A 26,199-nucleotide genomic window follows, 5' to 3' on the forward strand; every position below is an offset into this window, starting at 1 on the left:
TGCAGTTAAGTTACTTGGAAGTAATTTGATGCTTTTAGATTTTGCTTCTTTGATTCTTTAGGTGGGTCCTTAGCATATCCTCTCTCTAGGGCTTATTCTTCTTCCTTACTGGGGCAAGACCTTCCGGAGTACTGTACTCATGGGAAGAAGCATTATTCTGGGGCCTGTTTGTATCAAGTCCTGTTTCTTCCAATCCTTTGGGGGCTGGGGTGTTCTTTCCTAGGCTTCTTTTCCTCATATGCATCAGCCAGTCTGCTGAGCACTTTGCTGAATTCTCTTTCTGGTCAGCTCTCTCCTGTCTAGTACTTCGTTGGCCGAATTGCAGCCACCTTGGTCCTCCTGGACTCTCAGCTCTGTCTCCTCCACACAGACAGTCTGTGGGAACTGCCTGAGTTCTCCTTCTTTATGTTGTGGCCTGAAAGCTCTATCAAGACAATAAGCTAGAGTAATCACTCTCAAAAATTGCTGTCAATTGTTGCCTGTCTCATAGATTCTATTTTTCTTGTTTTTGGAGGAAAGAGGGTAAATCTGTTTTTTGTTATTCTATCTTGGCAAGTAGCAGAAGTCACAGGGACTTATTCAAAGTATAATGAAATGCTCAAACTACAACAATAGTAAAATTTTTTTCTTCAAATGTTTTGAAATGAGAAAATATGAGCTGAAGATATAGCTCAGAGGTAGAGCACCTGCCTAACATACATGAGGCCTTGGGTTCATCGCCCAGCACTGCAAAGTAAATTAATTGATGATTTAATTTAAAGACAAGCTTCCAATCAGGAAGTAGTTTCACAAATCCCATTATGTTAAGGATATCATTGAATTTTAGAGGAAATGAATTTTACATAATCAAAGGAAGATCATGTAAGAGTAAACACCTGAAATTCTAAAATTCAATGTCATCTTTCATGTAGCATTAACCTTTGGCCTTTGTTATCAGTCAGTAAATACAAAATTGGATCCATTTATGGGCATGCCCAAACTACACTGATTTTGGTTGATTTTGGTTGAACTTTTCCCACCTTCCCAATCAAACAGTGATTCTCCCATTATTTCTCAGGGTCCTCAAATGGGTCCTCACATGTGTGAGCTGCAGTTACCACCAAATACCTGCCACCTTCTCTACCAGTCCCCACTGCAGCTCCCGCTTTCTATGTTTCTGCCTGAGGAGTCTCATCTGGGTCATTTGTGAAATCTTTACTTGACAGTGCCTATTGTTGTGACCACGTCTGTGACAAGAATCCTTGCAAAGCTGCCAGTCCTCTGACAGCAGAGCTGGGTTTCCCACAGAAGCAGGGGCCCCAAATAGTCCTGAACATACCTTATTTCTGGCTTTAATCTCTCAATTTTTTTTTTTTTTTTTTTTTTTTTTTTTTTTTTGGTACCGTGGAGTGAACCCAGGGGCATTTAATCACAGAGCTACATCCCCAGCACCCCCCCCCAACCTTTTTATTTTTTTAATTTTGAGACAGGATCTCACTAAGTTGCTTAGGGTCTCACTAATTACTGAAGAAGACCTCAAACTTGGGATCCTCCTGCCTCAGCCCCCTGAGCCCCTGGGATTACAGGTGGATCAAGGTGGATCACAGGTGTGTGCCACTGCACCTGGCAATCTCTCTCAAAATTTTCCAGTCTCTGATGAAAGTAGCTCAATCAGTTTGTTGTAAAAGGAAACAGCACAAAAGGAGTCTATAGGTCCCTTTATCCTCCTATTCTCCCTTCCCAGCCACTCCTGACTCAATTAAACTTCTCCTTCCCTCTATATAAAACGAAGGACCTTGTGCTCATCAGCCAATGACAACACATATTTGATAGGGGCAGAAGGGAGTAGGCATTTTATGTACTAACAATACCTGGATGCACAAACAATACAGCCCAGGTGCCCTTATGAAGCCATATCCTGTGGTCGTTCTTGACCTTCATAACACAGAGGGTATCTGGTCAGTAGCCTCCACTGAATATCTATTGAGGTGCTGTTCTTAGATTATTACACAAAGCCAAGAGCAGAGTCTGCCTCTCAAGGGCACTTTGCATTTCTCGCTGGCATGCTACACTAAGCACCATACAGGAGCCACTTACCAGGAACCGCCTTTCCCGTTTTATAGAAGGCCCAGCCCTTCTAAGTCAGACACAGCTGTGGTCTCCTTCCTTCTCCCACTCCTCTTCCAGGCTTCCGCCAACACATTGGTACAGCAGTCTCATTTCCTTTGGTGTCCTGAAGCTTCCTTTTCACTGTGATTACAAAAACATTTATTAGAGAATAATTTATTCTTCAGGCACATTAATGGAGTCCAGATTTTGCTTGGATAATATGGACAGACAGATGTGCACTGTTTGGTGCTACTTTTAGATGAGCAATGCTGTTTACACAGAATTTTCCCGAGACCACCCAACTCATTTCACATGTAGCCTTCAGCTTTCCAAGCCCTGGCCTCCAGAGGGAAAGAAAAAATTTAATAACTCAGCGCCCCACCCAGTTTTGAAGACATGACTTAATACTGAAGGAATTTGCAAGCCTGCACTGCCAATCAACATGCCTACATCAAATAAACCATCTTTTCTTATTCTGAAAAATGAAAGGTAGTTCTAGAAGCATTCTACTCTCTGACCCTCTTACATTTTGTTCATGTCTCATTAGAAACCCGGAGAAGCTCAACCAAAGACCATAAATCTAAAAATAATAACAGGAGATGAAACACTTGTTATTTGGCCTTCCCCCAGTTTCCTATTTTGAGTATATTTCACATAAATTGCCTTTTCCCTTTAGCTCTGTATTATGCATAAAGATAACATTAATAATTCTTTTTGCACTTGGAAAGTTTGTTACATTTTTCATAGCATTTACACATATTGGTAATTTGCTCCTAACTTTAACTTGAGAAGTAGGTAAGGAACTGTCTTAGTCTGTTCAGATTGCTATAACAAAATACCATAGATGGAGTGGCTTATAAACAACAGAAGTTTATATCTCACAGTTCTGGAAGCCGGAAGTCCCAGATAGAGGCACCTGCAGATTGATTTCTGGTTCCTAGACGGTACCTTCTCACTGCTACCTTGCCCCTTCCAGTATCTCTTTTTATTCATGAGGGTTCTGCCTTCATGATCTCGTCACCTCAAAAGGACCACTTTTTAGTATCATCCCATTTGAGATAAGGTTTTAACACATAAATGTGGGAGGGATACAAACATTCAGATCATATCAGGCCCGTATGAGAAGTTAAGTAAGTTTACTAAAGTATTCCAGTGATTAATTGGTTAAGTCAGTCATTAATAATAATTCCTTTTTTCTGTGATTGCATTTAATCTAAAAATCATTGACTAGTTTTAAGTTTGATTGTTTTGAGTTTCATAGACATACCACAGCATTCTAGGTGTATATTAAATGTATTATTTTACTTTATAGTTTACCAAGATATAAAATGAATACATTGATGCCTAGTATATAGAAAAGAACATGGTGTAGTAATGGAGATAGGCTCAGATCTTGCCCTGTCCTTTACTTACACTCCCTGATACTAGACCCCTCTTCTATAGATTGGGGACCGTGACACCCATGCTTTTGAATTGTTCTGAGGTTCAACTGAAATGCCATATAGAAAGTGCTTTGTTCACTAAGACCTGATATTTATTGAATTGGCTTTTCTCTTTTATTTTTCATAAAAGAAAAGGGGGTGAGCACAGGAGTGAATTAAAGTCAAAGCCAGGCTGCTCAGTGTTGAGGAACCAGTAGGGAAGGCAGATATAAAGTCCCTCGCCTCAAGGTGCAGCCGAAGTGATGCATGTATGATGAACAGGAAGTAACTAATGCGAGCGGGAAGTAACGAATACTGCATAATTGGTGCTAAATGGGAAGGAAGCAGGTTGGCGGAGGAATCAATTTTGACTGACAGTAGGGGTGGGTAGAGTTCAGGTGATGGTTTGCAATGAAGTAGACCTTAATTTGGCTGTCTCAGAGTGATTATGGTTTTAACTGGCAGAGATGTGGCAGAGAGACATTCTGGGTGGAGGGGGGAACACCAGTAGGGTATAAACATAATAAGATGCAGGGTGTACTCCAAACTTAGCCAGCAAATTGGCATGAGTGGAATCAACTATGGCCACTCTGAGGGTGGCCTGTGGACCTGCAGTATCCCAATTACCTGTTGAATTGCAGACTCTTGGGCCCCACCAAGACTTACATAGTCACAGTCTGCTCAGGTGACATGCACATTAGGAAGCTCTGAAGGAGAGGGAATATAGTGTCCAGTCACACGGAAAGGCAGACTGTGATCAGAACCAAGAGAGAAGCTGTAGAATGTGCTGGTCAGGTGGAGACTTTGGAACCAATTGACAAGGGCAGGTGGTGTGGGGTGGGGGTGCTCCTTAATCTCATCTCTGGCTCCAGTAACTTCACATTCTAGCTGTGGGACCTTGGGCAAAGTTACTTAACATTTAAGGTGATAATAGTACCTGCTACCTCATAGGATTTTTATAAAGAAACAGACTATGTTTTAAAATATTCCCCACCCCTTCCTATACACAGTCTCCCCCTTGTCAACATCCTGCACTAGAGTGGTGTGTTCCTTATAAACAGTGAGCCTACATTGACAGGTCATTCTTCTAGAGACCATAGTTTACATTAGGGTTCATTTTTGATGTTGTAGGTTCTATGGGTATGGACAATTGTATGACATGTATCCACTATATTGTATCATAGAGCATTGTTTTAATGTCCTAAAAATCCTCTGGGACCTACTTATTCCCTCATTTCTCTCCCCACCAGCTCCTGGTAACCACTGATTTTATTTTTACTGTCTCCATAGTTTTGCCTTTTCCAGAATGTCACATATTTGGATTCATACAGTATGTAGCCTTTTCAGGTTGGCTTCTTTTACTTTGTATTATGCATTTATATTTCCTTTGTTTATTTTCATGACTCAATAGCTTATTTTTTATTAGTGCTGAATAATAGTCCACAGTCGGGTTGTGTCACAGTTTATTTTTCCATCCACATATTGAAGGATATCTTGCTTCTACATTTTAGCAATTTATGAATAGAGCCGCTCCAAACATCTATGAGCATTTTTTTTTTTAATGCAGATAAGTTTTCAACTCATTTGGATAAATACCAAGGACTACAATTGCTGGATCACACTTCATAGGCTTGTTTTAGGATTCAGGATAGTGATGTGCCTGGTACTTAATAAGTGCTCAGCTCTTGAGTCTAATAGTCAGGCTTGGTCCTAACATTGATGTGCCAGGGCAAACTTATCTGCATCTATTCTTGCCCTAGGCATATCAATGTTACCCCAAATGTTAAGTAACCTTGCCCAGGGTCCCAGGCTTATTTTTTGCCCAGATCCCCTGACCTAGAAACTAACTGAAGGTGCAGGGTTCATCCCCACAGGTTTTAAGCATGAAGGGAGCCATGCATCTGCTGGGAAGAGTGGGGCATAAGCTGAAGACCAGGGCTCATGGGTGGGGACTGGACCCACCAAACCCAGGAAGGGATTCAGAATCAATGAGCCTATACAGGATTCTATCCTCCGAAGTTCTCCACTCCTCAGGGGTCTGGGGCAGCTAGGTTCTTCTCCTCTATGCCTGGATTCCAAGACTGTGCCCAATGAGCCATAGCAGGAGGGAACTCCATTATCTGGGAACCTGGCCTGTTAGGACATCTGCCCTGGGTGATTTAGGGTGGCCATTTGGAAAGTATTGTTCCCTCTGTCTGTCCTACCTCAGGTAGGTGGTTCTTTTCTCCACCACCACCCCATCAGCCACAAACTTGGCTCTGCAAGAAGGGGAGAGGCCCATTTCAACACACATGTCCCTCCTGTCCAGCTCCCATTAGCTCAATCTGTTACAGAATTTCAAAGTAAAAAGACGCCTTTATGTTTTGGAATTTGTGATATGGAGGGTCCCTCTGATCTGGTTTTGGGGGTGATTGCCCATTGCTGTGACAAAATTGGACTTTCGTTTTGCTGGCATGGTCATCTTTAGATATAGTTTAAGTGAGAAATGACACGCAGAGCTGAACTTTTTGGACCCAGACTAAAATTGGGTGGGAATGAGGATAGATCTAGTCTGGTGCCAAAAAATGGTGTGTCGTCCTAGATGTTTCCCAGCATGGGCTCTGCCTCTAGTTCCTTCCTTTGATCCTTCCTGATCACCATTCCATTCCCTAGCACTCTTAAAAACAAGTTCCTGAGAGCTGGTTTAAGATTTCATTGCTGTTGAACAACAATGTTCATCTGGTTATTTTTGAAAGAATTCTTGCCTGGGTTATCAAGGGGGGAAATTGGGCACAGAAAGTGGTCTTTCCAGAAAGAGTCACCACTGGCCCATGGCCATCTACATTTTAAAACACAGACTCGACTGAAGTCCTCAGGGTCATTCCGATGTGTCAAGAGGCTCAGCTTGTTTGTCCTGCTCCATGATTGAAAAACATAATTTAAATCAAAACAAGAAGTCCATACCAAGGTTCAAAACAGAAGGATATCCTGCTTCAAGGTTTCAAGAAAAGTGCATGTGAAGCAAAGTCTCCGAATCTGTTTTTAAACTGAGTTTCCTTTTTCCCGGGGTCTTTTATAACACAATCGGAGTAAAGCCCATTCTGCTCCCCTCCTCCGCTCTTTTTTCCTCTTTCATGATGACCCTTCATTCTTCCTATCAGCCTATATCCTCTTCATATCATTGTGATCCCTTCTTGATCCAATATCCCTTTATTTCTCATAAAGAAAAGAGCCTTTCTTTGTTGGATGGGGATTACTCTCAGCTAACCAGTACCCTTTTGGAGCCGGGGTGGAGCAGAATACCAATCACAATACACTAATAAATCATTGTCACTAAGCAGAAAGCCATTTTTGTCGTTGCAGAAATTCACATCGCTTTTGCAAAGTTAGGCACACCAAAGTCAGGGAGTACAAATTGGATGCGTACTTTCCAATGAACTACATTGTACGCACTAACATAGGTATAGTTTTTCTGGTGAAAAATGCTAGTCTGTCTTTAAAACTACATCCTTTATGAATCAGCCAATGTAATTACTGATATTAAAATATCAATAATTCATACTTTCATATTTTAATGTTTAAAATTCACAGTTTTTTGCATTTAAGTTTCAAAAATATTAAGGAGATTGGGAAGAAAGGTAATGAAATAACAATAATGAGAATAATGATATATAAGTAAATGGAAATCACTCAGGTATAACAGAGGAAGATCTGTGTTACTCATCTTCCCATCTTCCAAGAGGGTCAAGTCAGCTTTGTTTCTGTTCCTCAACTTTTTGAGGGGAGTGGGTACCAGGGATTGAACTCAGGGTCACTTGACCACTAAGCCACATCCCCAACCCTATTTTATATTTTATTTAGAGACAGGATCTCACTGAGTTGCTTAGCACCTCGCTTTTGCTGACCAGCTTTGAACTCGCAATCCTCCTGCCCCAGCCTCCTGAGCTGCTGGGATTATAGGCATGCACCATCATGCCTGGCCATCCTCAATTCTTCACAGATATTATCTCCTATGTATTTTTTTTTTAATTTTGAGGGTGTTTTTTTTTTTTTTTTTTTTTTTTCCCTCTGTCTCCCTTTGAGCAATAAGCTTCCTTCAGAGGTCTGGGATAAGAACTTAAAACAAGAAAAATCAAGGGCTGCTTGCAAACACTTCACATTTAAAGTGGGTAGGGGCAGAAGAATTAAAAATGTACTGAACATGTATGCTCAGGTGCTTCAGGAAGGCTCAGCACACACTGAATGAGAGACAAAGTGCCAGCCACAGGGGAGACAGTTCTGATGGAAATAGGCAGCAGTGCTGGAATTTTTCCTTCCCCTGGCAATTGCTACATTCAGAGAAATTTTCAGTCATGGTTTGTTAACATCCAGATATGCATAGAGTGTTATTGGGACACAGATGCAGATGAAGTCCAGGGGATTCCAGGAAAACATCCTAGAAGAGAAGATGCCAAAACTAAGTCTTAAAGAAAAAGTAAGAATTGTCCATGTGGAGAAAGATGGCAGTATGTGGCATGAGCAAGAACATGGAGACAGAACAGTGTGTTGGGTGCTGGCACTCCCAGGGCCTACCGTAGCCTATGGTGGTCACAAGGAATGGGTAACTCTGTAATTATCAGAATTTATGCATATTTATGACTTTTCTTACAAATTAGAGTTCTATCTTAGTCAAGGTTTTTTTGTTGACAAGTAGCATAAATCTATTTTAAATTTTCTTAAGTGATAGATTTTTAGGGAAGAATGTTATGATCTCCAAATTGAAAATGTAGCAGGGACTGGAAATTCAGGAACTAGGCCACCCATGCTCATTTCCTATCCAATATCTTCCATTGCCATCTTTCCTTTTTTATTCTGCAGTGCTGGAAACTGAACCCCGGGCCTTGTACATTTTCTGTAAGGGCTAGACCACTGAACTACACCCCCAGTATCCCTTTTTAATGCAGTGCAGGGGGATCAGGCCCAGGGCTTTGTGCATGCTCAGCACACATTCTAACACTGAGATACAGCCTCAGCTCTCCTACCACCATCTTGTAGAGCAGTTTCCAGTCAACTCCGTTTTCTACTGACTACCCGTGGCTCTTCAGAATGACCAACATGAATCTGATACATGCTGCTAAGTACAAAAATGGGTCACAGCCTGATCTCCAGGTGGCTTCTGTCTATTGATGAAAACAGCCAAGTGAAATGATGGCAATTATACCCACCAAATGGTCCACTTGAAAAGTATCAGACATTGCAGTGTGGGAACCAGGCAGTCACTGAGAAACCCCAAGAAAACACAGAGATGGGCTTTTCCCAACAAGGCAAGAGCCATGATACAGAGTGGCACTGGAAGTACATCAGTCTATCTTAACCACGTTCCTCCTATGTTGCCATCAGACACAGTAAACCCCAACCACAGAGCACGTGGCTTACATGTATTCGCAATGTGAATGAACAAAGAACAAGTCACAAAGCCAAGGTTAGGAAACAAAGCAGATGTGCCTATTTCTAAGACCAAAGGTAGATGGCAAGAAGTCAAGGCATACTTTGTGTACTGTTCACAAAGTAGAAGAGTGCCAGGCCTTTCCTGAGTGCTTAATGCATATTAATTCATTTAATCCTCCCAATAATCCTCTGAGGTAGAGACTATGAATATACTCTTTTCTACATAGAAACTAAAACCCTGAGAGTTTAAATCACTTCCTCAAGGTCATATACCTAATGAAAGGTGGAGTTGTGCCAGGAACCCAGACATTCAGGTCCCAGGGTATATGGACACCAGCTTGCTCTTCTCTTTATCTCCATATTCTCCTTTCTCGTGATTCACTCTGCAGAGATAGTAAGAATTAGTTTCAAAACAAAAGTGATGTCAGATCAAAAAGATTTAAGTGAATAGAAAATTTTAAAAAAGGTAAGTCACTTTTGGGGTGGAGAGGAGAAACTTTAGCATGATAGTTTTCAAACTTATTTAGTTAGTTATTTTGGTAGCAGAACATTCCTGCCCAGTGTCTTCCTCTGAATCCAATAAACACAACAGAGACAAGTGGAGCTGCTAAAGCAAGGACCCAGTACAAACATGGTAGCCCCTCTGTACATTGCTCTTCACTCTGTACATTGTCACCCCAGGCAGCTTAAAGGACTAAGGGACCCAGCCAAGAGTCATGTCCTACACCAACCACTACTTGGACAGCTGGGGAAACTGAAACCAATTCACCTGTCTGATTATCTTGCTTGGTATCCAATGTTCTGAGTTTTGTTGTTGTTGTTGTTGTTGTTGTTGTTTGTTTGTTTTTTAAATCAGTTTGAGCCTTTGCAACATTTTAATTAGAAGCTCTCCAGTTTGATCCTTAAAGCTTCTTCTTTTGGGGAAGTGGGTAACTGGGGATTGAACCCAGAGTCTCTTAACCACTGAGTCACATCCCCAGCCCTTTTTATATTTTATTTTGAGACAGAGTCTCACTGAGTTGCTAAGTGCCTCACTAAGTTGCTGAGGCTGGATTTGAACTTGCAATCCTCCTGCCTCAGCCTCCCGAGCCGCTGAGATTACAGGTGTGCCCACTCACTGTACCCATCCCATTAAAACTTCTACAATGAAATGTTTGGGTTTCTGTGTTGCACCTCTGTCCATTTGATAGAGAATACCAGTGACTTCACTAGGCACAGGAGGAAGGTTTAGGATGAATAGCAGGGTGTGAGGGGCAGGAGAAGCAAAGTTAAGGTGTCTCTGGAGGTGGAGAAAACTGAAAATGCTTTTTTGAGCATGTCAATTTTGAAGCAAGTAGCTCTGACTCCAGAAAAAAAAGAAGTAGAGTGGTTCTTTTGTTTGTTTATTTTGTTTGGTTTTTCTCTTCTAGGAAAGGAAAAGGACATGATATTCACAATAGTTATTCTTCCTCAGTTTTTTAAGCATTATCTAAACTATCCAAATTCTCTATATGAGGAACTGTCTTACCTGCTGAGCTGTTTGGGCATGTTCTATGCAGTATCTAAAGATCAGGTCTCCGAAACTAGTAATTTCCAAAATATTTCTTCCAAGGATGTCTAAACTAAATGGCAGGAATTTTCTTGAGTGTGTACCCTCAAGGACCAGAATTTCTCTCAAGATGTTGATTTCTCCTAGCCATTGCAGTCGTTGTGCCTTATTTCACTATTACAGCCAGGCCCACTCCATCTCCACGCTACTCTCAGAGATACACTCACTTGGTGTTCCGTTTTTCTAGAAATATTGGGGTGGGAAAGGATAAGGTTACAACTGAATAATGTAAGCCAGGCAAATCTAGTGTGGATTGGGTTCCTTCACTGACTATTAGCACCTCTTTGGAAGGCTTCCTAAACCCTTGTTGTCTCAATTTCCTCATTTGTAAACTAGAGATGAACAGAACCTTAGTGAAACAGATAATCCATTTGTTAAAAACTCTTCCAGAGCAGGAAAAAAAAAAAAAAAAGACAAAAACCTCCCAATCTATTCTGTGAGGCTAGTACAACTTGGCTCTAAAAATCCACAAAGAGAGCAAAAGAAAATTGCAGTCCAGTCTTACTTATGAAAATAGATGAATAGGCACACGCCTGTAATCCCAGCGGCTCAGGAGGCTGAGATAGGAGGATCATGAGTTCAAAGCCAGCCTCAGCAAAAAGTGAAGCACTAAACAACTCAGTGTAGACCCTGTCTCTAAATAAAATACAAAAAAAAAAAAAATAGGGCTGGGGATGTAGCTCAGTGATGGAGTACCCCTGAGTTCAATCCCCAGTACCGCCCTCAAAAAAAAAAAAAAAAAAAAAGAAAAAAAGATGAATAATTCCAAATAAAATATTATTAAATCAAAACTAATGATATTGGGCTGGGCATGTGGCTCAGTGGTAGAGTGCTTGCCTAGCACACGCAAGACCCCAGTTCAATCCCAGGACCATTAAAAAAAAAAAAAATGTCTAAAACAAACACCAATCCTAGGAATGTAGGATAGTTTTGAACCATTACAAAGAGATCATGGTTAGACAGAGGATTGGATACATACAACTGACTTCGTTCCCTCCTGAAACCCCACTGAACTAAGTAAAAAAATAAGACAAAAAGGAGAGAGAGAAAACCTCCATGGACAAGAGATGTCAACATTACTTAAAAGGGGAAACTGATGAATGAAGAGCACTGACTCAGCAGAATTGAGCAAATGATTCTCTAAATGTCTTTGGAGGGAATGTCAATGACCAGTAGGGGAGTGGCTCCCCAGAATTCCCGAAAGGCTCAGGGGTGGAGTCCCCAGGTTCTTAGATGAGGGCCTAATGGAATGAGAGCACTGAAGTTTGTTGAAAGCTGGGAATGGAGAGGCTGGACCTCTAAGTCCCCTTTCACATCCCTGCAGGAGACAACAGGCTTGCTTTTATGGGATCATTGAACGGAGGGAGCTCCCACTCTGGTGTACCTGTGGAGGACTAAGGAGTTACCCGTTTCCCTGGGTAGGAAGGGAGAATAGAAAGAAGTTAATCAATCATATTTACTGAGTGTATTAGCTTTCAATTATGATCATGAATACCTGAGACAGTCAACTTATAAAGACAAGAGGTTTATTTTGCCTCACAGTTTTAGAGGTTTCAGTTCACGATCATTTGACCCTATTGCTTTGATGCCTATAGTAAGGCAGCACATCATGGTGGGAGCATGTGGCAGAGCAAGCCTGCTCATCTTATGAACAGGAAGAGAAAGAAAGAAAGAAAGAAAGAAAGAGGAAGGAATGGGGTCCCACTAGCTCCTTAAAAGGCATGCCTCACTGATGACCTGAAGACCTCCCACTAGGCCCCACCTCTTAAAGGTTCCACCACCTCCTGATAATACCACACAGGGGACCAAACCTTTAACACACAGGGACACTTAAGACCTAAACTATAAAACTGAGTGTCTGGTGTGCTGAGCACAGACCATGTGTCCTGCTCAGTTCTAAGGGTTCCATATGGATGAATTCATTTTGTCTTCAAAACAACCCACCAGGCAGGAAGACAAAAGTATTAAAGTAACCAAGACAGTTTTTTAGAACAACAAAATAATGAGATTTACCCTACCAGATATTAAGACATATTAGAAAGCTATGATAATTTTTAAAATATAGTCTGAGTGTTGGAATAGATAGGTTAGATTATTATTTTCTATTTATAATATAATGAAAAGTTACATTAATTCATTGGACAGATTAATTAATGTTAGAATAGGCATGTTTGATCCGAAGAATATAGAAAGTCACCCTATATGAGCATGATATGATAAAAATGACATTTCAAACCAGTAGGGAAAATAGTAAACAATTCAGTAAATGATAATGAGATAATTAACTATATACACTCTCAGAAGATATAAGTTTCAGATGGGTTAATAACAACAAATCTAATACTTAGAACATATTAGAAAGAGACTATGGAAGGCCTTTGTAAATAAGACTTTCTTGATGACAGACTAACTGTATAACTTTGAACACATTATTTAGCTTTCCGATATCTAGTTTTTGTTTTTAACAAACTAAAAAAAAAAGAAAAAGAAAAACCAGTTGATTGGGGATATATAGTCAATAGAATGGAGATGAAAACAGTAGAATTATTGTGAAATTTACTCTGATCTGGCAGAGTAAGTCTCATTGGTTACATTAAACTTGTGGTTTAGTACTTGTATCCAGTTCTGTATACCCCAGTCCCCTGGAGGTATTGAAATTTTATTTTTTCCTGCTGCTAGTAACAACATAGTTTGGTCTAATATGCAGATATTCCTCCCACGCACGTTAAGTCCTGCTCTAGAATTAATAAAGCAATGTTTTTCTTTGACATTTTTGACAAGTTCTTAACCACTGTTTGACTGCTTGCTTGTGGATATAAGATCATATTCACCTGTTCAAAAACAGCCAAGGATCAGTGAATCTTGGATATTCTGTGACTTTTCTCCCTTTCAGATCAGTTCCCGTAAGAAGATGATTGGTTTTAATCTAATTTAGTGGGTCCCCTCCAGGATGCGCTACTAGGTGATATAGGATAAGCCTCTGTCTTTACCTTTATGCATTCGCTCCAGTCCTCTGCAGTAAGGAGAAATGCTTTACCATGTAGAAGTAAAAAAAAAAAACCTTTTAAGGTCTTTCCCCCCCACCCTTTTGATCAAAAAGGTAAAAAGATAAAATTGTTTCATTGTCAAAACTGTCAAATTAGTGGTTTGACTATATCTTCTCTTCCCAGATGACCAATAACCTGGCAAAGTAACTGTACCTCTAGATTCTATGATTCTCAGTTGCAAGGGACAGAATCTAATTTGAACCAATCCAGGAAAATTCCTAAGGGAAGTGGCTGGAAAGGAAGAGTTTGAGTAGAGCCTGGGGCATGGCTGGTTGGTCTGCATAGGTGGCCCTAACAGAACCGTGTGGAATGGGCTCCTCCAGAAAGAGGGAAGGCCTCCTTGCCAGGACTAGGGAGGATAGGGCTGAACTGGCAAAAGGAACAACTGTTTACACCAATAACCAAAGACGTTTCCTGGATCAGCACGATGCACATATGGTGCCTATATTGTCTTTGCCCGGAGGCTATTGTTGGGATGGAGGAATTGCAACATCACCACATTCTTGCTTGGTCGTGAAGCAGACTGCCTGAGTCTATCTGCTTCAGTGCCTTTCATGTGTGTCTATATCGAGGCAGAAGACAAGTTACCACTTCTGTTTCCTGTTTTGTCTCTGTTCTATTGTGATCCTCACTATATAATAATCCATTTTTGTTTGTTTTAAGAGGTTTTATTAGGGAAGGATAATGTACTATGCATAAACATTGTGAAAGCAAATAATCATAAATCCTAAGAGGATTTGAATTAAAAAGTCTTCTAAGTATGATTCTGGGTTTTATGTTCCCGGAATTGCAGAAATTTCCTGAGGCTTAGTCATTTATGTCAGAAGGTCTAAGTGCAGTACTTCTTGGCTCCACAGCCTGTTAGAATTGCCCTTGACATCAAATCAGGGGCTGGATCTCCAAGGGCAAGGAGTAGAGGAGGCCTCAGTCTCTCAGGGAACCAGAATCTGATTGGTTTCTACCGCAGGGCCATAACTAGGGCTTATTAACCAATGCTTTACCACTCCTAGGGCTTCCCCAGCCCCCTCCACCTCAGGAAAGTCCAAGAGTCTGACTGTTTTCTCCCATTCTGTCTGCCTCAGGACAGGTTCCAACACCTTTTATTACGTTTTACTTCAAAATTAGGTTTATTTTTTCCCTCTGTGCTCTCCATCCCCCTCCACGTTCAGTCTCTGGCTGCCAGTCATTAGAGGCTTTGTCTCAAGCACAGTGCAGGAGGGTGGCTCTTGGTAACCATAGGCAACCATGAGTCTGTGCTAGCTATTTGTGCTGTATTTGTAAGAAGCAATCTAGTCACTGGGTACATGGGAAATATGCTTTAAAGGTTGTTTTTTTTTTTTTTTTGGCAATAAAATATTATCATCATCTTCTTTTTTTCTGTAGAATGATCAATCCATGGGCGAGATGCAGATAATTGGAGGCGAGGATCTTTCAACACTGGCTGGAAAGGTTTGTTAATGTAACTCTGCTCAGTACACATTGATGTCTGGGGATATCAGTGACCTTCATTTCAGGTTAGCACTTGCAATACATTTCAGATACTCTCCCGGGTTTCCTAATTCATGCAAATAGATGTATGAATCCTTTTAATGACTTCTTCCTTCTAAAACATGCTTTTTAGAAGGTTTCCAGGACACAGGCAGACCTAATCCTTCTCCAGGCTTCCAATTCCAGTCTTATTTCAGACAACAAAAATCCTGGCCCTCCTTGCTCTGTTCTTGCTTGTCCTTTCAGGCATCTTCTTTCTGAAAAGGAAGGTTTCTGAATATTTGTCTGCTTTTTATCTCTACTCTATGCCTCAACACCTAGGCACTACATAGTAAGACATTTAAACAAGTTTGTTGAAATGTGCAAAATTGAGGGAGGAAAGAAAAAAGAATTTGAGAACACAAATTTTAGGTCTTTGCCTTTTTTTTTCTCCTAATAGTATAAAGTAATCTATTAGATTATGGGGAAAAAAAAAAAAAAACACTTCCAATTTTAACTTGGAGTTCCAAAGCTGCTAATACCTAATTATGAAGTGAAAAGACTATTTGGATTCTGACATAAATACTTAAATTGGAAGGAAGAGTTGTTTCATAAAGCAGATGATCTTTGTGAAATGTGATTTGAAATGCAAATTTACTGTGAATGAAAGCCACTACCAAAGCAGAATTTGTTTTTGTTCACCTGTACTGACCTATCTTGTATTCATTATCCCTGAACACATTCAGCTTTCTAAGTCAAATGGATCAGTCTATTACACAAGCTTAATCTCTCATACTTGTGGTTGTTATTGTTACACAATCTCCAGATGGGAAACAAAGAGTAGCAACCACATTTAATAAAAATATGTATCATAATGGGAATGCTACAGAACCACAAAGACTCTGATTGCAAAACAGCCTGCTTCCCCTTACTCAGGAGACAACATTGGCAGCTCCAAGTATTAAATTGTCATCTAATAGTAAATTTTGTTCCATAGCAATTGCAGTTAACTTGATAATGTTAATGTATTGCCAGACCATCATTTGATGTTACTACAATATCCTAGAAAGCTAAAATACTCCAAGCAATTTCCAGAAATTCATAACCTTATACAATCTTGGAGTGTGGTCTTTAAATGGTAAGTCACATTAGTACTTTGTTGTGTGACATTACCTTACAGGTTTATTACACAAGGGAAATATCTTGCCTTGTGCTTTTGCTGAGGTCTGTCCCCAGTAAATGCCAAGAAAAAATATTGCACATAGAATTGTGCCCCCTCCTCCCTTTTTAAAGTGATTTTTCTCCTGAGCACTGGATATTCCCTTTAAGAGATGGGGTTGGGGGATGGATGGAGAAAAGGGTAGCTTCTTCCTAGGGATGGAGTGAGCAGAAGGGGTGACAGCTCTGTGCTTTGTCATTTCCTCCTGTGAATACTGCAAAGACCCCTGTGGGAAAGCAGAGATTGTGAATGTTCAGGGAGAAGAGTTGGAAAACCAGGCACATACAAGCAGGAAGCTACTTTAATTTTCTGCTGACATGACAAATTATTTCTTCCAGGTTCCTGGGTACCATTGAGCTGTACCTTTACATTCTCTGTGTATGGATAGGTGCACATCTATATATGTTTAAGTATGTGCCAAATAGAACTCCTTGGGCTTAGAATGCACCAGGTAAATATTTCTAAGATGAATCAACCCTGATTAGCCAGGTTCTCAACTGTCCCAGCAACTCAAGTTTAGTGACTGTGCAGTTCCAGGTGCCCAGCTCCCATCAGAGGGGAATGCTAGATGAGCCATGCAGGCCATACCATATGCTTTCAAATATATCGAATCTGTCCACTCCTCTCATCTCCCTGGCTGTCACCCAAGTCTTGACCCATGCTACTCAAAATTTCAGGTTAGAGATCAGCAAATTTTTTCTGTAAAGGACCAGATAGTAAATATTTTCGCCATTTTCTCTTAAAATTGCTCAGCTCTGCTGTTATAGTATAAAGCAGCCATCTAGACACTATGCAAACAAATGGATGTGTCTGTATTCCAATAAAACTTTAATTACAAAAATAGGCAGCAAGGCCAGATTTGGCCCACAGGCTATAGTTTGCTGACCGTTAGTCTGAGAACCAGCAGGTTAGAGCCATGTCAGAACTTATTGGAAATGCAGGATCTCAGACCCCACTCCAGACCTGCTGAATTAAAGTTTCCATTTGAACCAGATCCCCAGATGATTGCTTTCTACATCAAGGCTTGAGAGGCACTGATGTTCCACGGTGAGGCCGCCTCTCTCCGTCTTCTCAGATGCTCTACGGCAACTAGGGTCCCTGAACTTCTACCTTCACTTAACTTTCACTACCCTCCAGACTATTCTCCCAGAAGCATCCAAAGGGATCTTTTCAAAATGCAAATTGATTCCATCACTTGCCAACTGAAAACCATTCAATGGCCTCTTAATTAGGGTTGTCAGACTCAGTGAAAACAAAACAAAAGATGCCTAGTTAAATCTGAATTTTAAATAATGAACAAAGGTTTAGTAAAAGATACCCCATGCCTACTTAGCTTAAGTATGTCCCATGCAATATCTGGTATATACTTATACTAAAAAAAAAATTGTTATTGTTTACCTAAAATTCAGAGGTAGCTGGGTATTTTCTGTTTTTACTTGGCAACCCTACTCCCAGTGCTTCTGCAAATATGATCCAAATTCCTTACCGTAGCCTGTGTGATCTGGCCCTGACTCTCCACAGCACATCTTTGTGCATCACTGAACCCCTCCTTGCAGCACTGACTAAACTCCTTCCTGCCAAGACGTTGGACAATCTGTGGCTTCTCTCTGGTCTCTGTTTTCTTCCTGCCCTTCAGATGTCAGTCTAAATATCTCCTTCAATACTGGAGGCCTTCCCTAATTTGTTGTTTAAAATGAGTCCAGAATCTCGCCCTCTATACTCTTCCCAGCCCTGGTTAATCTCTCTAGGTGGACACTGTTTTCATACAATCATTTCTGTTACAGGGGAGATCTCCAGAACCAAAGTGACCACAGAGATCCACAGTGACCATTTCTTGTGATCCCATTGGAAAGACTTCAATTGAGTCACTCAGAGTAACAGGACAGAGTTTATTCAGTAAGAATGAGGATAAGGATGCTCAGGAGAGGCCCTGAGCGGACCATCTCTGTAGAGAACAGTATAGCTCTTACAGATTCTGGGCTTTCTACGGGATTTGGGTTCCTTTGTTCTTGCCTTAACCATATGAAGGCTTATTACCCTTGGTATAGCCCTTAGTGAATTTTCTTTGTGAGGGTCACGAGACCTGGTCACAAGAAACAGTTGTGACATGGTTTTGAAACAGTAATTCCATTAAGGGCTTATAATTAACTATGGCTAAAAGACATACCAATTTTGACATACCGATTCTCATTTTTCCTAATGCTGTCCGCTTTGATAAAGTTTTCTGTTACCCCAGTCCTGTGACTTATGGACTCTCTTTGATGTACGTTTGATGTCCTCCCTATAAATTATCTGTCTTCATTATCCTCTCCTCCCACCCACTTAGGACTTTCTACCTTGTATTTCCACAATCTGTAGTATTTGCTTGGGGCTTTTCTTTTCCTCTCTCCCCATTGGAAAGTCACCGTGAAGTGGACAGGCACCTTGTCTATTGTAGTCACCATCTTCTCTCCAGCATCTCGCAGGGCCAAGTCCAGAACAGTTTGGAATAAATATTTGGTGAATAATGAGTGAATGATCCTCTCACACAAAAATTGAGAAGACATTTTCAATTAATTTCAGGAAAAAGGACATGGCAGGAGCAAATTATAAATTTTAGCCAAATTGGCAAGTTTACTTTTGGTAAGTGGTGGAATCCAGTTTGTCTTTTAAGAAGACCTCTGTGGCTGCTTCCTGGAGAATGGTTTGGAGGGTAGTGAAAGTTAAGGGAAGGTAGAGGTCAGGCCTTTCACTTGAACAGATAAAGGCATTCATGTGACCCGCCCGTTCAGCCATTCTTCAGCCAGCTCCTGAAAAGTGGTCCATTTAGAGTTGGAGAAAATTTTTAAAAAGAACTTGAGGAGGCCTTCTAGAATAGAAGAATAGAATCTTCCTATCATGAAGAATATGTACTTGCTAGAAAAAAAATACTCAAAGAAAAAGGTGCTCAACAGTTATTAGGTCTTTGTTTTAAAGGAAAGTCTGAAACTTCCATAAATATCTGCACAGGATGGAAGGGTTGTTATAGGCCATCACCTCCCCTCCCCCTTCTCAGGTGGTCCTCATACGCTTTTTCAGTCAACAAACTTACATTGAAGTTACATTTATGATTGTTATGACGCTGCCAGCAACTTGTACACATCTTCTCTCATTTAATTTTCAGCACCCAGAGAAAAGCTCCAATATTCTTTCCTTGGTTTTAAAGAAATCCAAAGAAGGAAGAATTCCTTGGGATTGCAATAGTCTTAGAGGAGAGTGTATTTTTTACTTGGGACCAGAAGGTCTGGAAAGAATGCAGAAGTGGGAGGAAAAGTGGAGTGGAATGGGGAAAGATGGAGAGCTAGACAAGAGGGGACTGGCATGACTGCAGGAAATTAGAAACATGGAAATTATAAGAAAACGATTGAAAATGTATGTTGGGTTTGGTGTATAGAATATGTTGAGTTGAGTTTGCTTAGAAAAGCAAAGAGATGTCACAAAGCACTTCAGCCGAGGCGACATCTTGGAGCTGTGTTTGAGAAGCCACGTGACAGAAGGGAAGAATGAAAGTCGAGAAGGAAGAGGAAGCTGTTCCCTGGCAGTGCTGGTCTTGGTGGCCTGAGCAGGTGCATTAGATGGGCACTGGGGTGAAAGAGGAGGAGGAAGAGCACCAAAAACAAAGTGAGATAGAAAGGATTTTTTTTTACATGAAATTTGTTTCTGAAAGAACTTTGTAGAATGTGGGGAAACAACTCACCTGCATCATTTTGCCATGCTCGAAGTTAGCTGAATCACCAGCCCCATAACTCTACTATATCATTTCTGGAACTCTCTAAAGATATAGGAGTTAAAATATTTAGATAAAGGAGTCTCTAGACAGCCCCCGAGTACCTTTCTCTCTCTCCCTCTTCTTTTCTTTTTTTCTCCTTTTGCTTTCAAGAGAAGCTGGCTGAGTCATGGTTCTAAATAGGTCATTGCTGTTGAATAGAGGGAGCCTTAACAATTCAGTTAAATGGCCTCTTCAGCTCACAATGTTAAAAGCATTTTACTTGGTGTGTTTTGAGCTGTCTGCACCGCCGTGCTCTCTGGCTGATTTTTTTTCAAAGTTGATTTAATCCTGGCACTTCATAAAATGTGTGTATCCATTAAAGCAAGATTTTATTCATGTTCAAGAGAAATCTCTGAAAGGGTGGAATAAAACCAAATGCATGGAAACAGACCCCTGTCTGGCAACGAGGAGACATAGATGTGCAGGTTGAGTGCAAGATTTCAGGAGATGTGCTCCCCCCTCACACACACACTACCCCCAAAGAAGTTTCTCATCAAATGCCAGAATGAAGCATCGGAACTTGCCAAAATCTCCCCCTTGGCTGCCTGAACTGTTTAAATCATTCCTTTTTATTGGATCTGACTAGGCTGAGAACAATAATGGAAATGCCCACTGACTGATGGTTCTGGCGATTTTGTGAATTATCACATAAAATGAAATGCTGGACTACATTCCTATCTCCGTGGGGTTTATAGTTACTCTCCTACTCATGCTCAGCATCGCCTGTACAGCTTACCTTCAAGACTCCATGGCCTTCTGAATAGAATGACCACATCCGCAAAACTGCATTGCTGTAGATTAGACAGTGTGGTTTGCTAATCTTTTTGTTTTAAAAGATTAAAAATAGGAATAACCTGTTTAAGAAAATCATTTAGATTTTTCTAATTCTCTTCTCTTGCTTTCTTCTTCTCTAGGGAACTCAATGTGACTAGCCTTGATCAGACTCATGCAATAGCAAAGAAAGAACACACTCTAGAGAGTCCCCACAGGATTTTGCCTACAGCCCCCAGGCTGGAGATTTTACTGGCTTTCTGGGAGGAAATGAGCTAGGTGTGATGAGATGACTAAGACAGTAACTGGCAAACATCTCAGATTCAGTGATCAGAGTTATCAGATTGGAAGTGTTTCCAAAGCACAATGTGTTCAGAAAAAAATTCCCGAGGTTGCCCACTCAAAAAATGGGTATTTTAAAAAACTGCTTAGTCCAAAATTAAAAGCTGTAGACATTAATTATAGCTTGATTAAGGTAGAATTTGAGATCATTAAGGAAATATGGAAGCAATCTGACAAAAGTAGAATGAACTAGACAAAGTAAAAGAAATGTGAGCAAAATTGTTAATTGATTTCACAGGCAATTCTTGAGCAACTACCATATGCCAGTCTCCATGTATTGGTCCCTGGGCTCTTGGATCTCTTCTTGGTACATTAAAATGTAAAGACATTAGGTCCTTTAGACACTGGTGAAAATTTTTTGTAAGTTTTAATAGTTAAATCTTCTCTACTCTTGGACCTTCATGTGACATCATCCCATGGTGGAAAGCAGAAGGACAAAAGTAAAAAAGAAAAAGGGACTTTAGAAAGTGATATAATATATAAAATATATGTACAATTATAAAAAAAAATTAAACGTTCTAGAATACATAAACAAAATGCATAAATTTTGAAAACTTGCTTTCATAATAATCCAGTCTCAGAACACTTAACCCCCTCCTGCAAAAATGACAAAAAAATCCATTCTTGAGGGCAGAGCACTCATGACCTAATCACCTTTTATTAGGCCCTAACTTCTAACATTCTTGCATTGGAGATTAATTTTCCTGCACAAGCACTGAGGGGACACATTGAAACCATAGCAAGATTTGACGCATGGTCTTAGATTGAACAAATTAGTCACAAAGGCCATTTTAAGAACAAGTAGAAAATTTGAATATGTAATTGGCTTTATATGATATCAAAGAATTATTTTTGTTAGATTAATAATACTGTAGATATAGACATGCATAATAGAAAATGTCATAACTTTAATTAATTTTAAAATAATACCTAAACATTTTTCATTCATTAAACAGTTAAATATACATCAAAAATTTGGAAAAATCTTAGGGCTACGGGATAGCTGAATGGTAGAGTGCTTGTCTAGCATGCATGAGACCCTGAGTTCTAGTCCCAGTATCACAAATACATACATAAAAATTAGAAAATCTTTATATTTTCTGTTTTCAAAATTTATGCAATTGTATTTATATTCTAGAAAGTATAAATTGTTTTTATAAGGGTATAAATATAATATATAAAATACATATATTCTATATATTATATCACTTTCTATAATTTAAAAATGAATATTTATTTATACTTAAACCCTTTTTTAAGAACAGGAACCTAAGAATTTAAAAAATTATACATTTATACACACATGCGCACATACACACAAAACTTTTGTGGGATGGGTACTAGGGATTGAAGCTGGGGCACTCTATCACTGAGCTACATCCCCAGGCTTGTTTATTTTTTATTTCAAGACAGAGTTTTTCCAAGTTGCTGAGGCTAGCCTCAAACTTGTAATGTAATTGGCTTTATAAGATATCAAAGAATTATTTTTGTTAGATTAATAATACTGTAGATATAGATATGCATAATAGAAAATGTCATAACTTTAATTTTAAAATAATACCTAAACATTTTTCATTCATTAAACAGTTAAAATACATCAAAAATTGTATTTTTGTCTCAGCCTCCCAAGTAGCTGGGATTACAGGCATGTGCCATTGTGCCCAAACAAAACATTTTTAAATATATTGGGCTGAGGGCATAGCTCGGAGTGGTAGAGAGCTTGCTTGCCTAGAATGCTTGAGGCCCTGGGTTCAATCCACAATACTGCAAATATATATATATTTTGTATAATATATACTTATATATTTATAATGTGTGGGTGTATGGGTGTTAGAAATGCTAAAGTAGCAGCCAGAAAAACAGCTAAAAGAGCTAAAAGTGACTGCCTATTGGAAGCAAAATTGGGTGTGAGGAAAGTTGATATGGGAGGGAAGTGTTTTTCTTTAAAACCTTTCAATCCCCCACCTTCAGAACCCAGGGGATAGGGCCTTGCCTGTGCTAGGCCAGAGATCTGTCTCTAAGCTACATCCCCAGATCTTTTTTTTAATTTTATTTTAAGACCAGGTCTCACTAAGTTGCTCAGGCTGAACTTGTACTGGGCATATTCCTGCATCAGCCTTCCGAGTAGCTGAGAGGCATGCTCCTCCACACCCTGCAAAACCTTTTAATCTCAAAATGTGTTTGAGTAATTTTGACAAAATATCTCAGGATTGGTACACATCCAAGTCCCACTTCCAACCACCACTGTTTCCTAAAAATTGTGGCTAATCTTTTCAAAGATGACTCTTTTGTTTTGCAATATTCTGTACTGTAAGAAAAAAAAATCAGATCCAATTATTTTCAATACACTCTACTCAATTAGACAAGAATGCACGCTAACATATTTTAGAACAATTTTTCTTCATAAAATGAAAAGAAAAAGATTGTGAACCAGGAAATTAGCCAAACATTCTCCCTGGGTGGTTAGTAGACTTGGTTAATAAGCCTCAGATGAAAAATACTCATTCCAACTAACTACTGTGCAGTAATGGTTAAGTTCATAGCAAATCATGTTCAAAATGCCAAGGGACTCCTCTATCCGTATGACTCTTGGAGTAGGGAATATGATGGTTTGAACCGCTTCAAAATAGACAATATAATCTTGCATCTTAATGATAATTTAAATGTTAATGGATTCAATTAATACAAATATCATGGCTGACAGAAAAACACTTTCAGAAGGATATTTCTATGGAAGAATATGTTTGACACGTGGTACAGATTTAGCAGAGTTGTTGGGTGGGTGGTTAACATTTTTATTAATTAAATCTTTTGCATTAGAAAGAACAAAGGTATCTACTGTGTAAAATTTGATCCAGTTTCTAAAATATTACATAAATCAAATAAATGAAAGGTAACCTAAAGAAAGAAAAAAATCCTGTTACTTTGAGAGAATATTCTGAACACAGTTAATTGGAATAGCATATTAATAGTCATATTTTAATTTGTTGGGACAACATTGACATGTTATTACTAATTCAATTAAATTGGTTGATTTTTAACTCATTAATAAGCTGTTATCAGTTATTATTATTTCATTCAACAATGATGATTGAATATCTATATGCGGGCATTATGGCAAAGTCTGGTAATACAGTCGTACCCAAGACAAACGTGATCCCTACCACGTGGAGTTTAGCGACTAGTGGGGAAGACAGATATCAAACAAGAAATTAAAAAGAAACATAATCAGTATTCCCTGGGGGAGAAGTAGAGGACTGCCTTGCAAGCGTGTAGCAAAGGCTCTAATCATTTCACTAAGAATCTGTACCAGACCCCTAACAGGTTCCTCTAGCCACCCCTTTCATCAGGGTTGAAAATCCCAGGGTACATACTAAGTCCCTGGGGATTGGGGTGGCATCACTAAAACAGGATTGTCACAGCCTATATGGGATCCATCTACCGGCCACTGTTTCCACAGTGATTCAATTTTTGTTGACTTATTTTCCAGAGAACCCTTAGTAAGCTTTGCATCCCAAAAAATGCTGAGTGGAGACATGTAGCAGAGTTATTGAAGTGGGATCACTTTATAGATGGCTCTACAGACAGATATTAGGGTCTAAGATGATCCTGCTCCTAACCTGAATATACATACAAAAATTGTAACCCCAAGTAATTCAAGAGGGACTGTTAAACTAATTCTGAAATACCTACCTTATGTCCAATCATTTGGATTCGATAGATGGGGGAGAACCAGCTAAGCAAGCTGAGATTCTCGCTAAACCAAGCTTGTGTTTATCTCATGAGCCAGATTGTCATCATATTCTAAAATATGGATTTTGTTTATTTCAGAATGTCCTCATTGTTGAGGTAAGCTGCCTTTTCCTTTTCCGTGTTTGGGAGTTGCATGGATCTAAGGGTGAGTTTTAAAATGTACAACTTGTTATCAAATTGGCCAAGGATTTATGGAGTCCTCACTGTGTGTGTGGTTCTCCAAATTTATCAAATCGGAGCCTACTGTAATCACTAGCTTCAAATAATTTCCAGAACCAAGGCTCTGCAATAATAGCTGTGTGGTACTTTATCCTGTTTTATATCCAATTTCATGCATGACTAAATTGGTTCTTATACCTATTTGTGAATCAGACAGTTGTAGAGAAGAGTAAATTAGCCCCCAGAATCAAATTTATTTAACAGTAAAATTAAGGTTAGAACTCTCTTTACCCTTAATTCAGGATTCTGGCTTATGTCCTTCCCATCAATTTTCAAGTACTTGGAGCCTCAAAATCATAAATAAAACCAATTAAAAATGGTAATCGAAGGGAAAACTATGACCTTTTAAATTTGTCTTTTTCTGTTAAAAATAAAAGGGGAAAAAAAAAAAAAAGCGAGTCTCTGGTAGCAGTGGACTAATACAGCAAATGGCCATGTTTCCTTCAGGAGCACGCCTGCCTTATCAGTTGGCAAAAATTCAGGGGAGCTGTTCTTGGGCTTTTGTTCCACAATTGCCTGCCTGTGCCTTCTGGATCCGCAGTTCTGGCTCCACACAACCCATGGAGTGGACCCTCCAGCCAAACGCATTGCCCACCCCTGGCTAAATTCAGACCTGTTGTATAGATAATCAGCTCGTGACAGCTGATTTCTGTCCCAAGGACAATAAATTGCTGCAGCCCATTCTACTCTAATTGTGCAGCAGCAGCTCATCAGCAGAGATGAGCCTGGGCTCACTGCAGCCTCAGACCCTCAGAACTCACAGGCTGTCACCAGCTGCTACCCAGACACATCTCACTTCCCAGCCAGAGAATCCCCTAGTGAGTCAGGAAGACAAGGAGGGGGTGGCTTATCCATTCAGTATATTCAGATGTACATCCCATGTCCATGAAAATTCATGTGTCATGTATTGTGTTACATAACCTCAGGGCCAAATTTAGTCCTTGAATGTGCATGCATGAGTCCCAGTGTACTCAGTGAGGAGAAGCTGCACATGGTCTCAAAAGGCCAGATTTAGCCCTTCAACTCAATTCAAGGATGCAAGGAAGTATTCACCAGTATGTGCCCCCAAAACTCAGCTTCCAGAAAGAAGT

The 26,199-nt window shown here is 39.8% G+C and overlaps 1 protein-coding gene across 5 annotated transcripts in view; it reads left to right on the forward strand.

The window, feature by feature from the left end:
• The window catches only part of Prtfdc1 (phosphoribosyl transferase domain containing 1), a 99,362-nt gene that overhangs the window by 53,098 nt on the left and 20,065 nt on the right, over positions 1 to 26,199 (forward strand). For 4 of the 5 annotated variants that reach the window (XM_076831561.1, XM_076831560.1, XM_076831558.1 and 1 more), the window contains exons 4-5: positions 14,934 to 14,999; positions 24,968 to 24,985. In XM_076831561.1, coding sequence (XP_076687676.1) covers positions 14,934 to 14,999; positions 24,968 to 24,985 — 84 coding nt within the window. Of the gene's footprint in view, positions 1 to 14,933; positions 15,000 to 24,967; positions 25,035 to 26,199 lie in introns of all 5 variants that reach the window. The other variant, XR_013088428.1, reaches the window with a different exon arrangement.

Source organism: Callospermophilus lateralis, chromosome 13 (assembly GCF_048772815.1).
Source record: "Callospermophilus lateralis isolate mCalLat2 chromosome 13, mCalLat2.hap1, whole genome shotgun sequence".
NCBI classification, from domain to species: Eukaryota; Metazoa; Chordata; class Mammalia; order Rodentia; family Sciuridae; genus Callospermophilus; species Callospermophilus lateralis.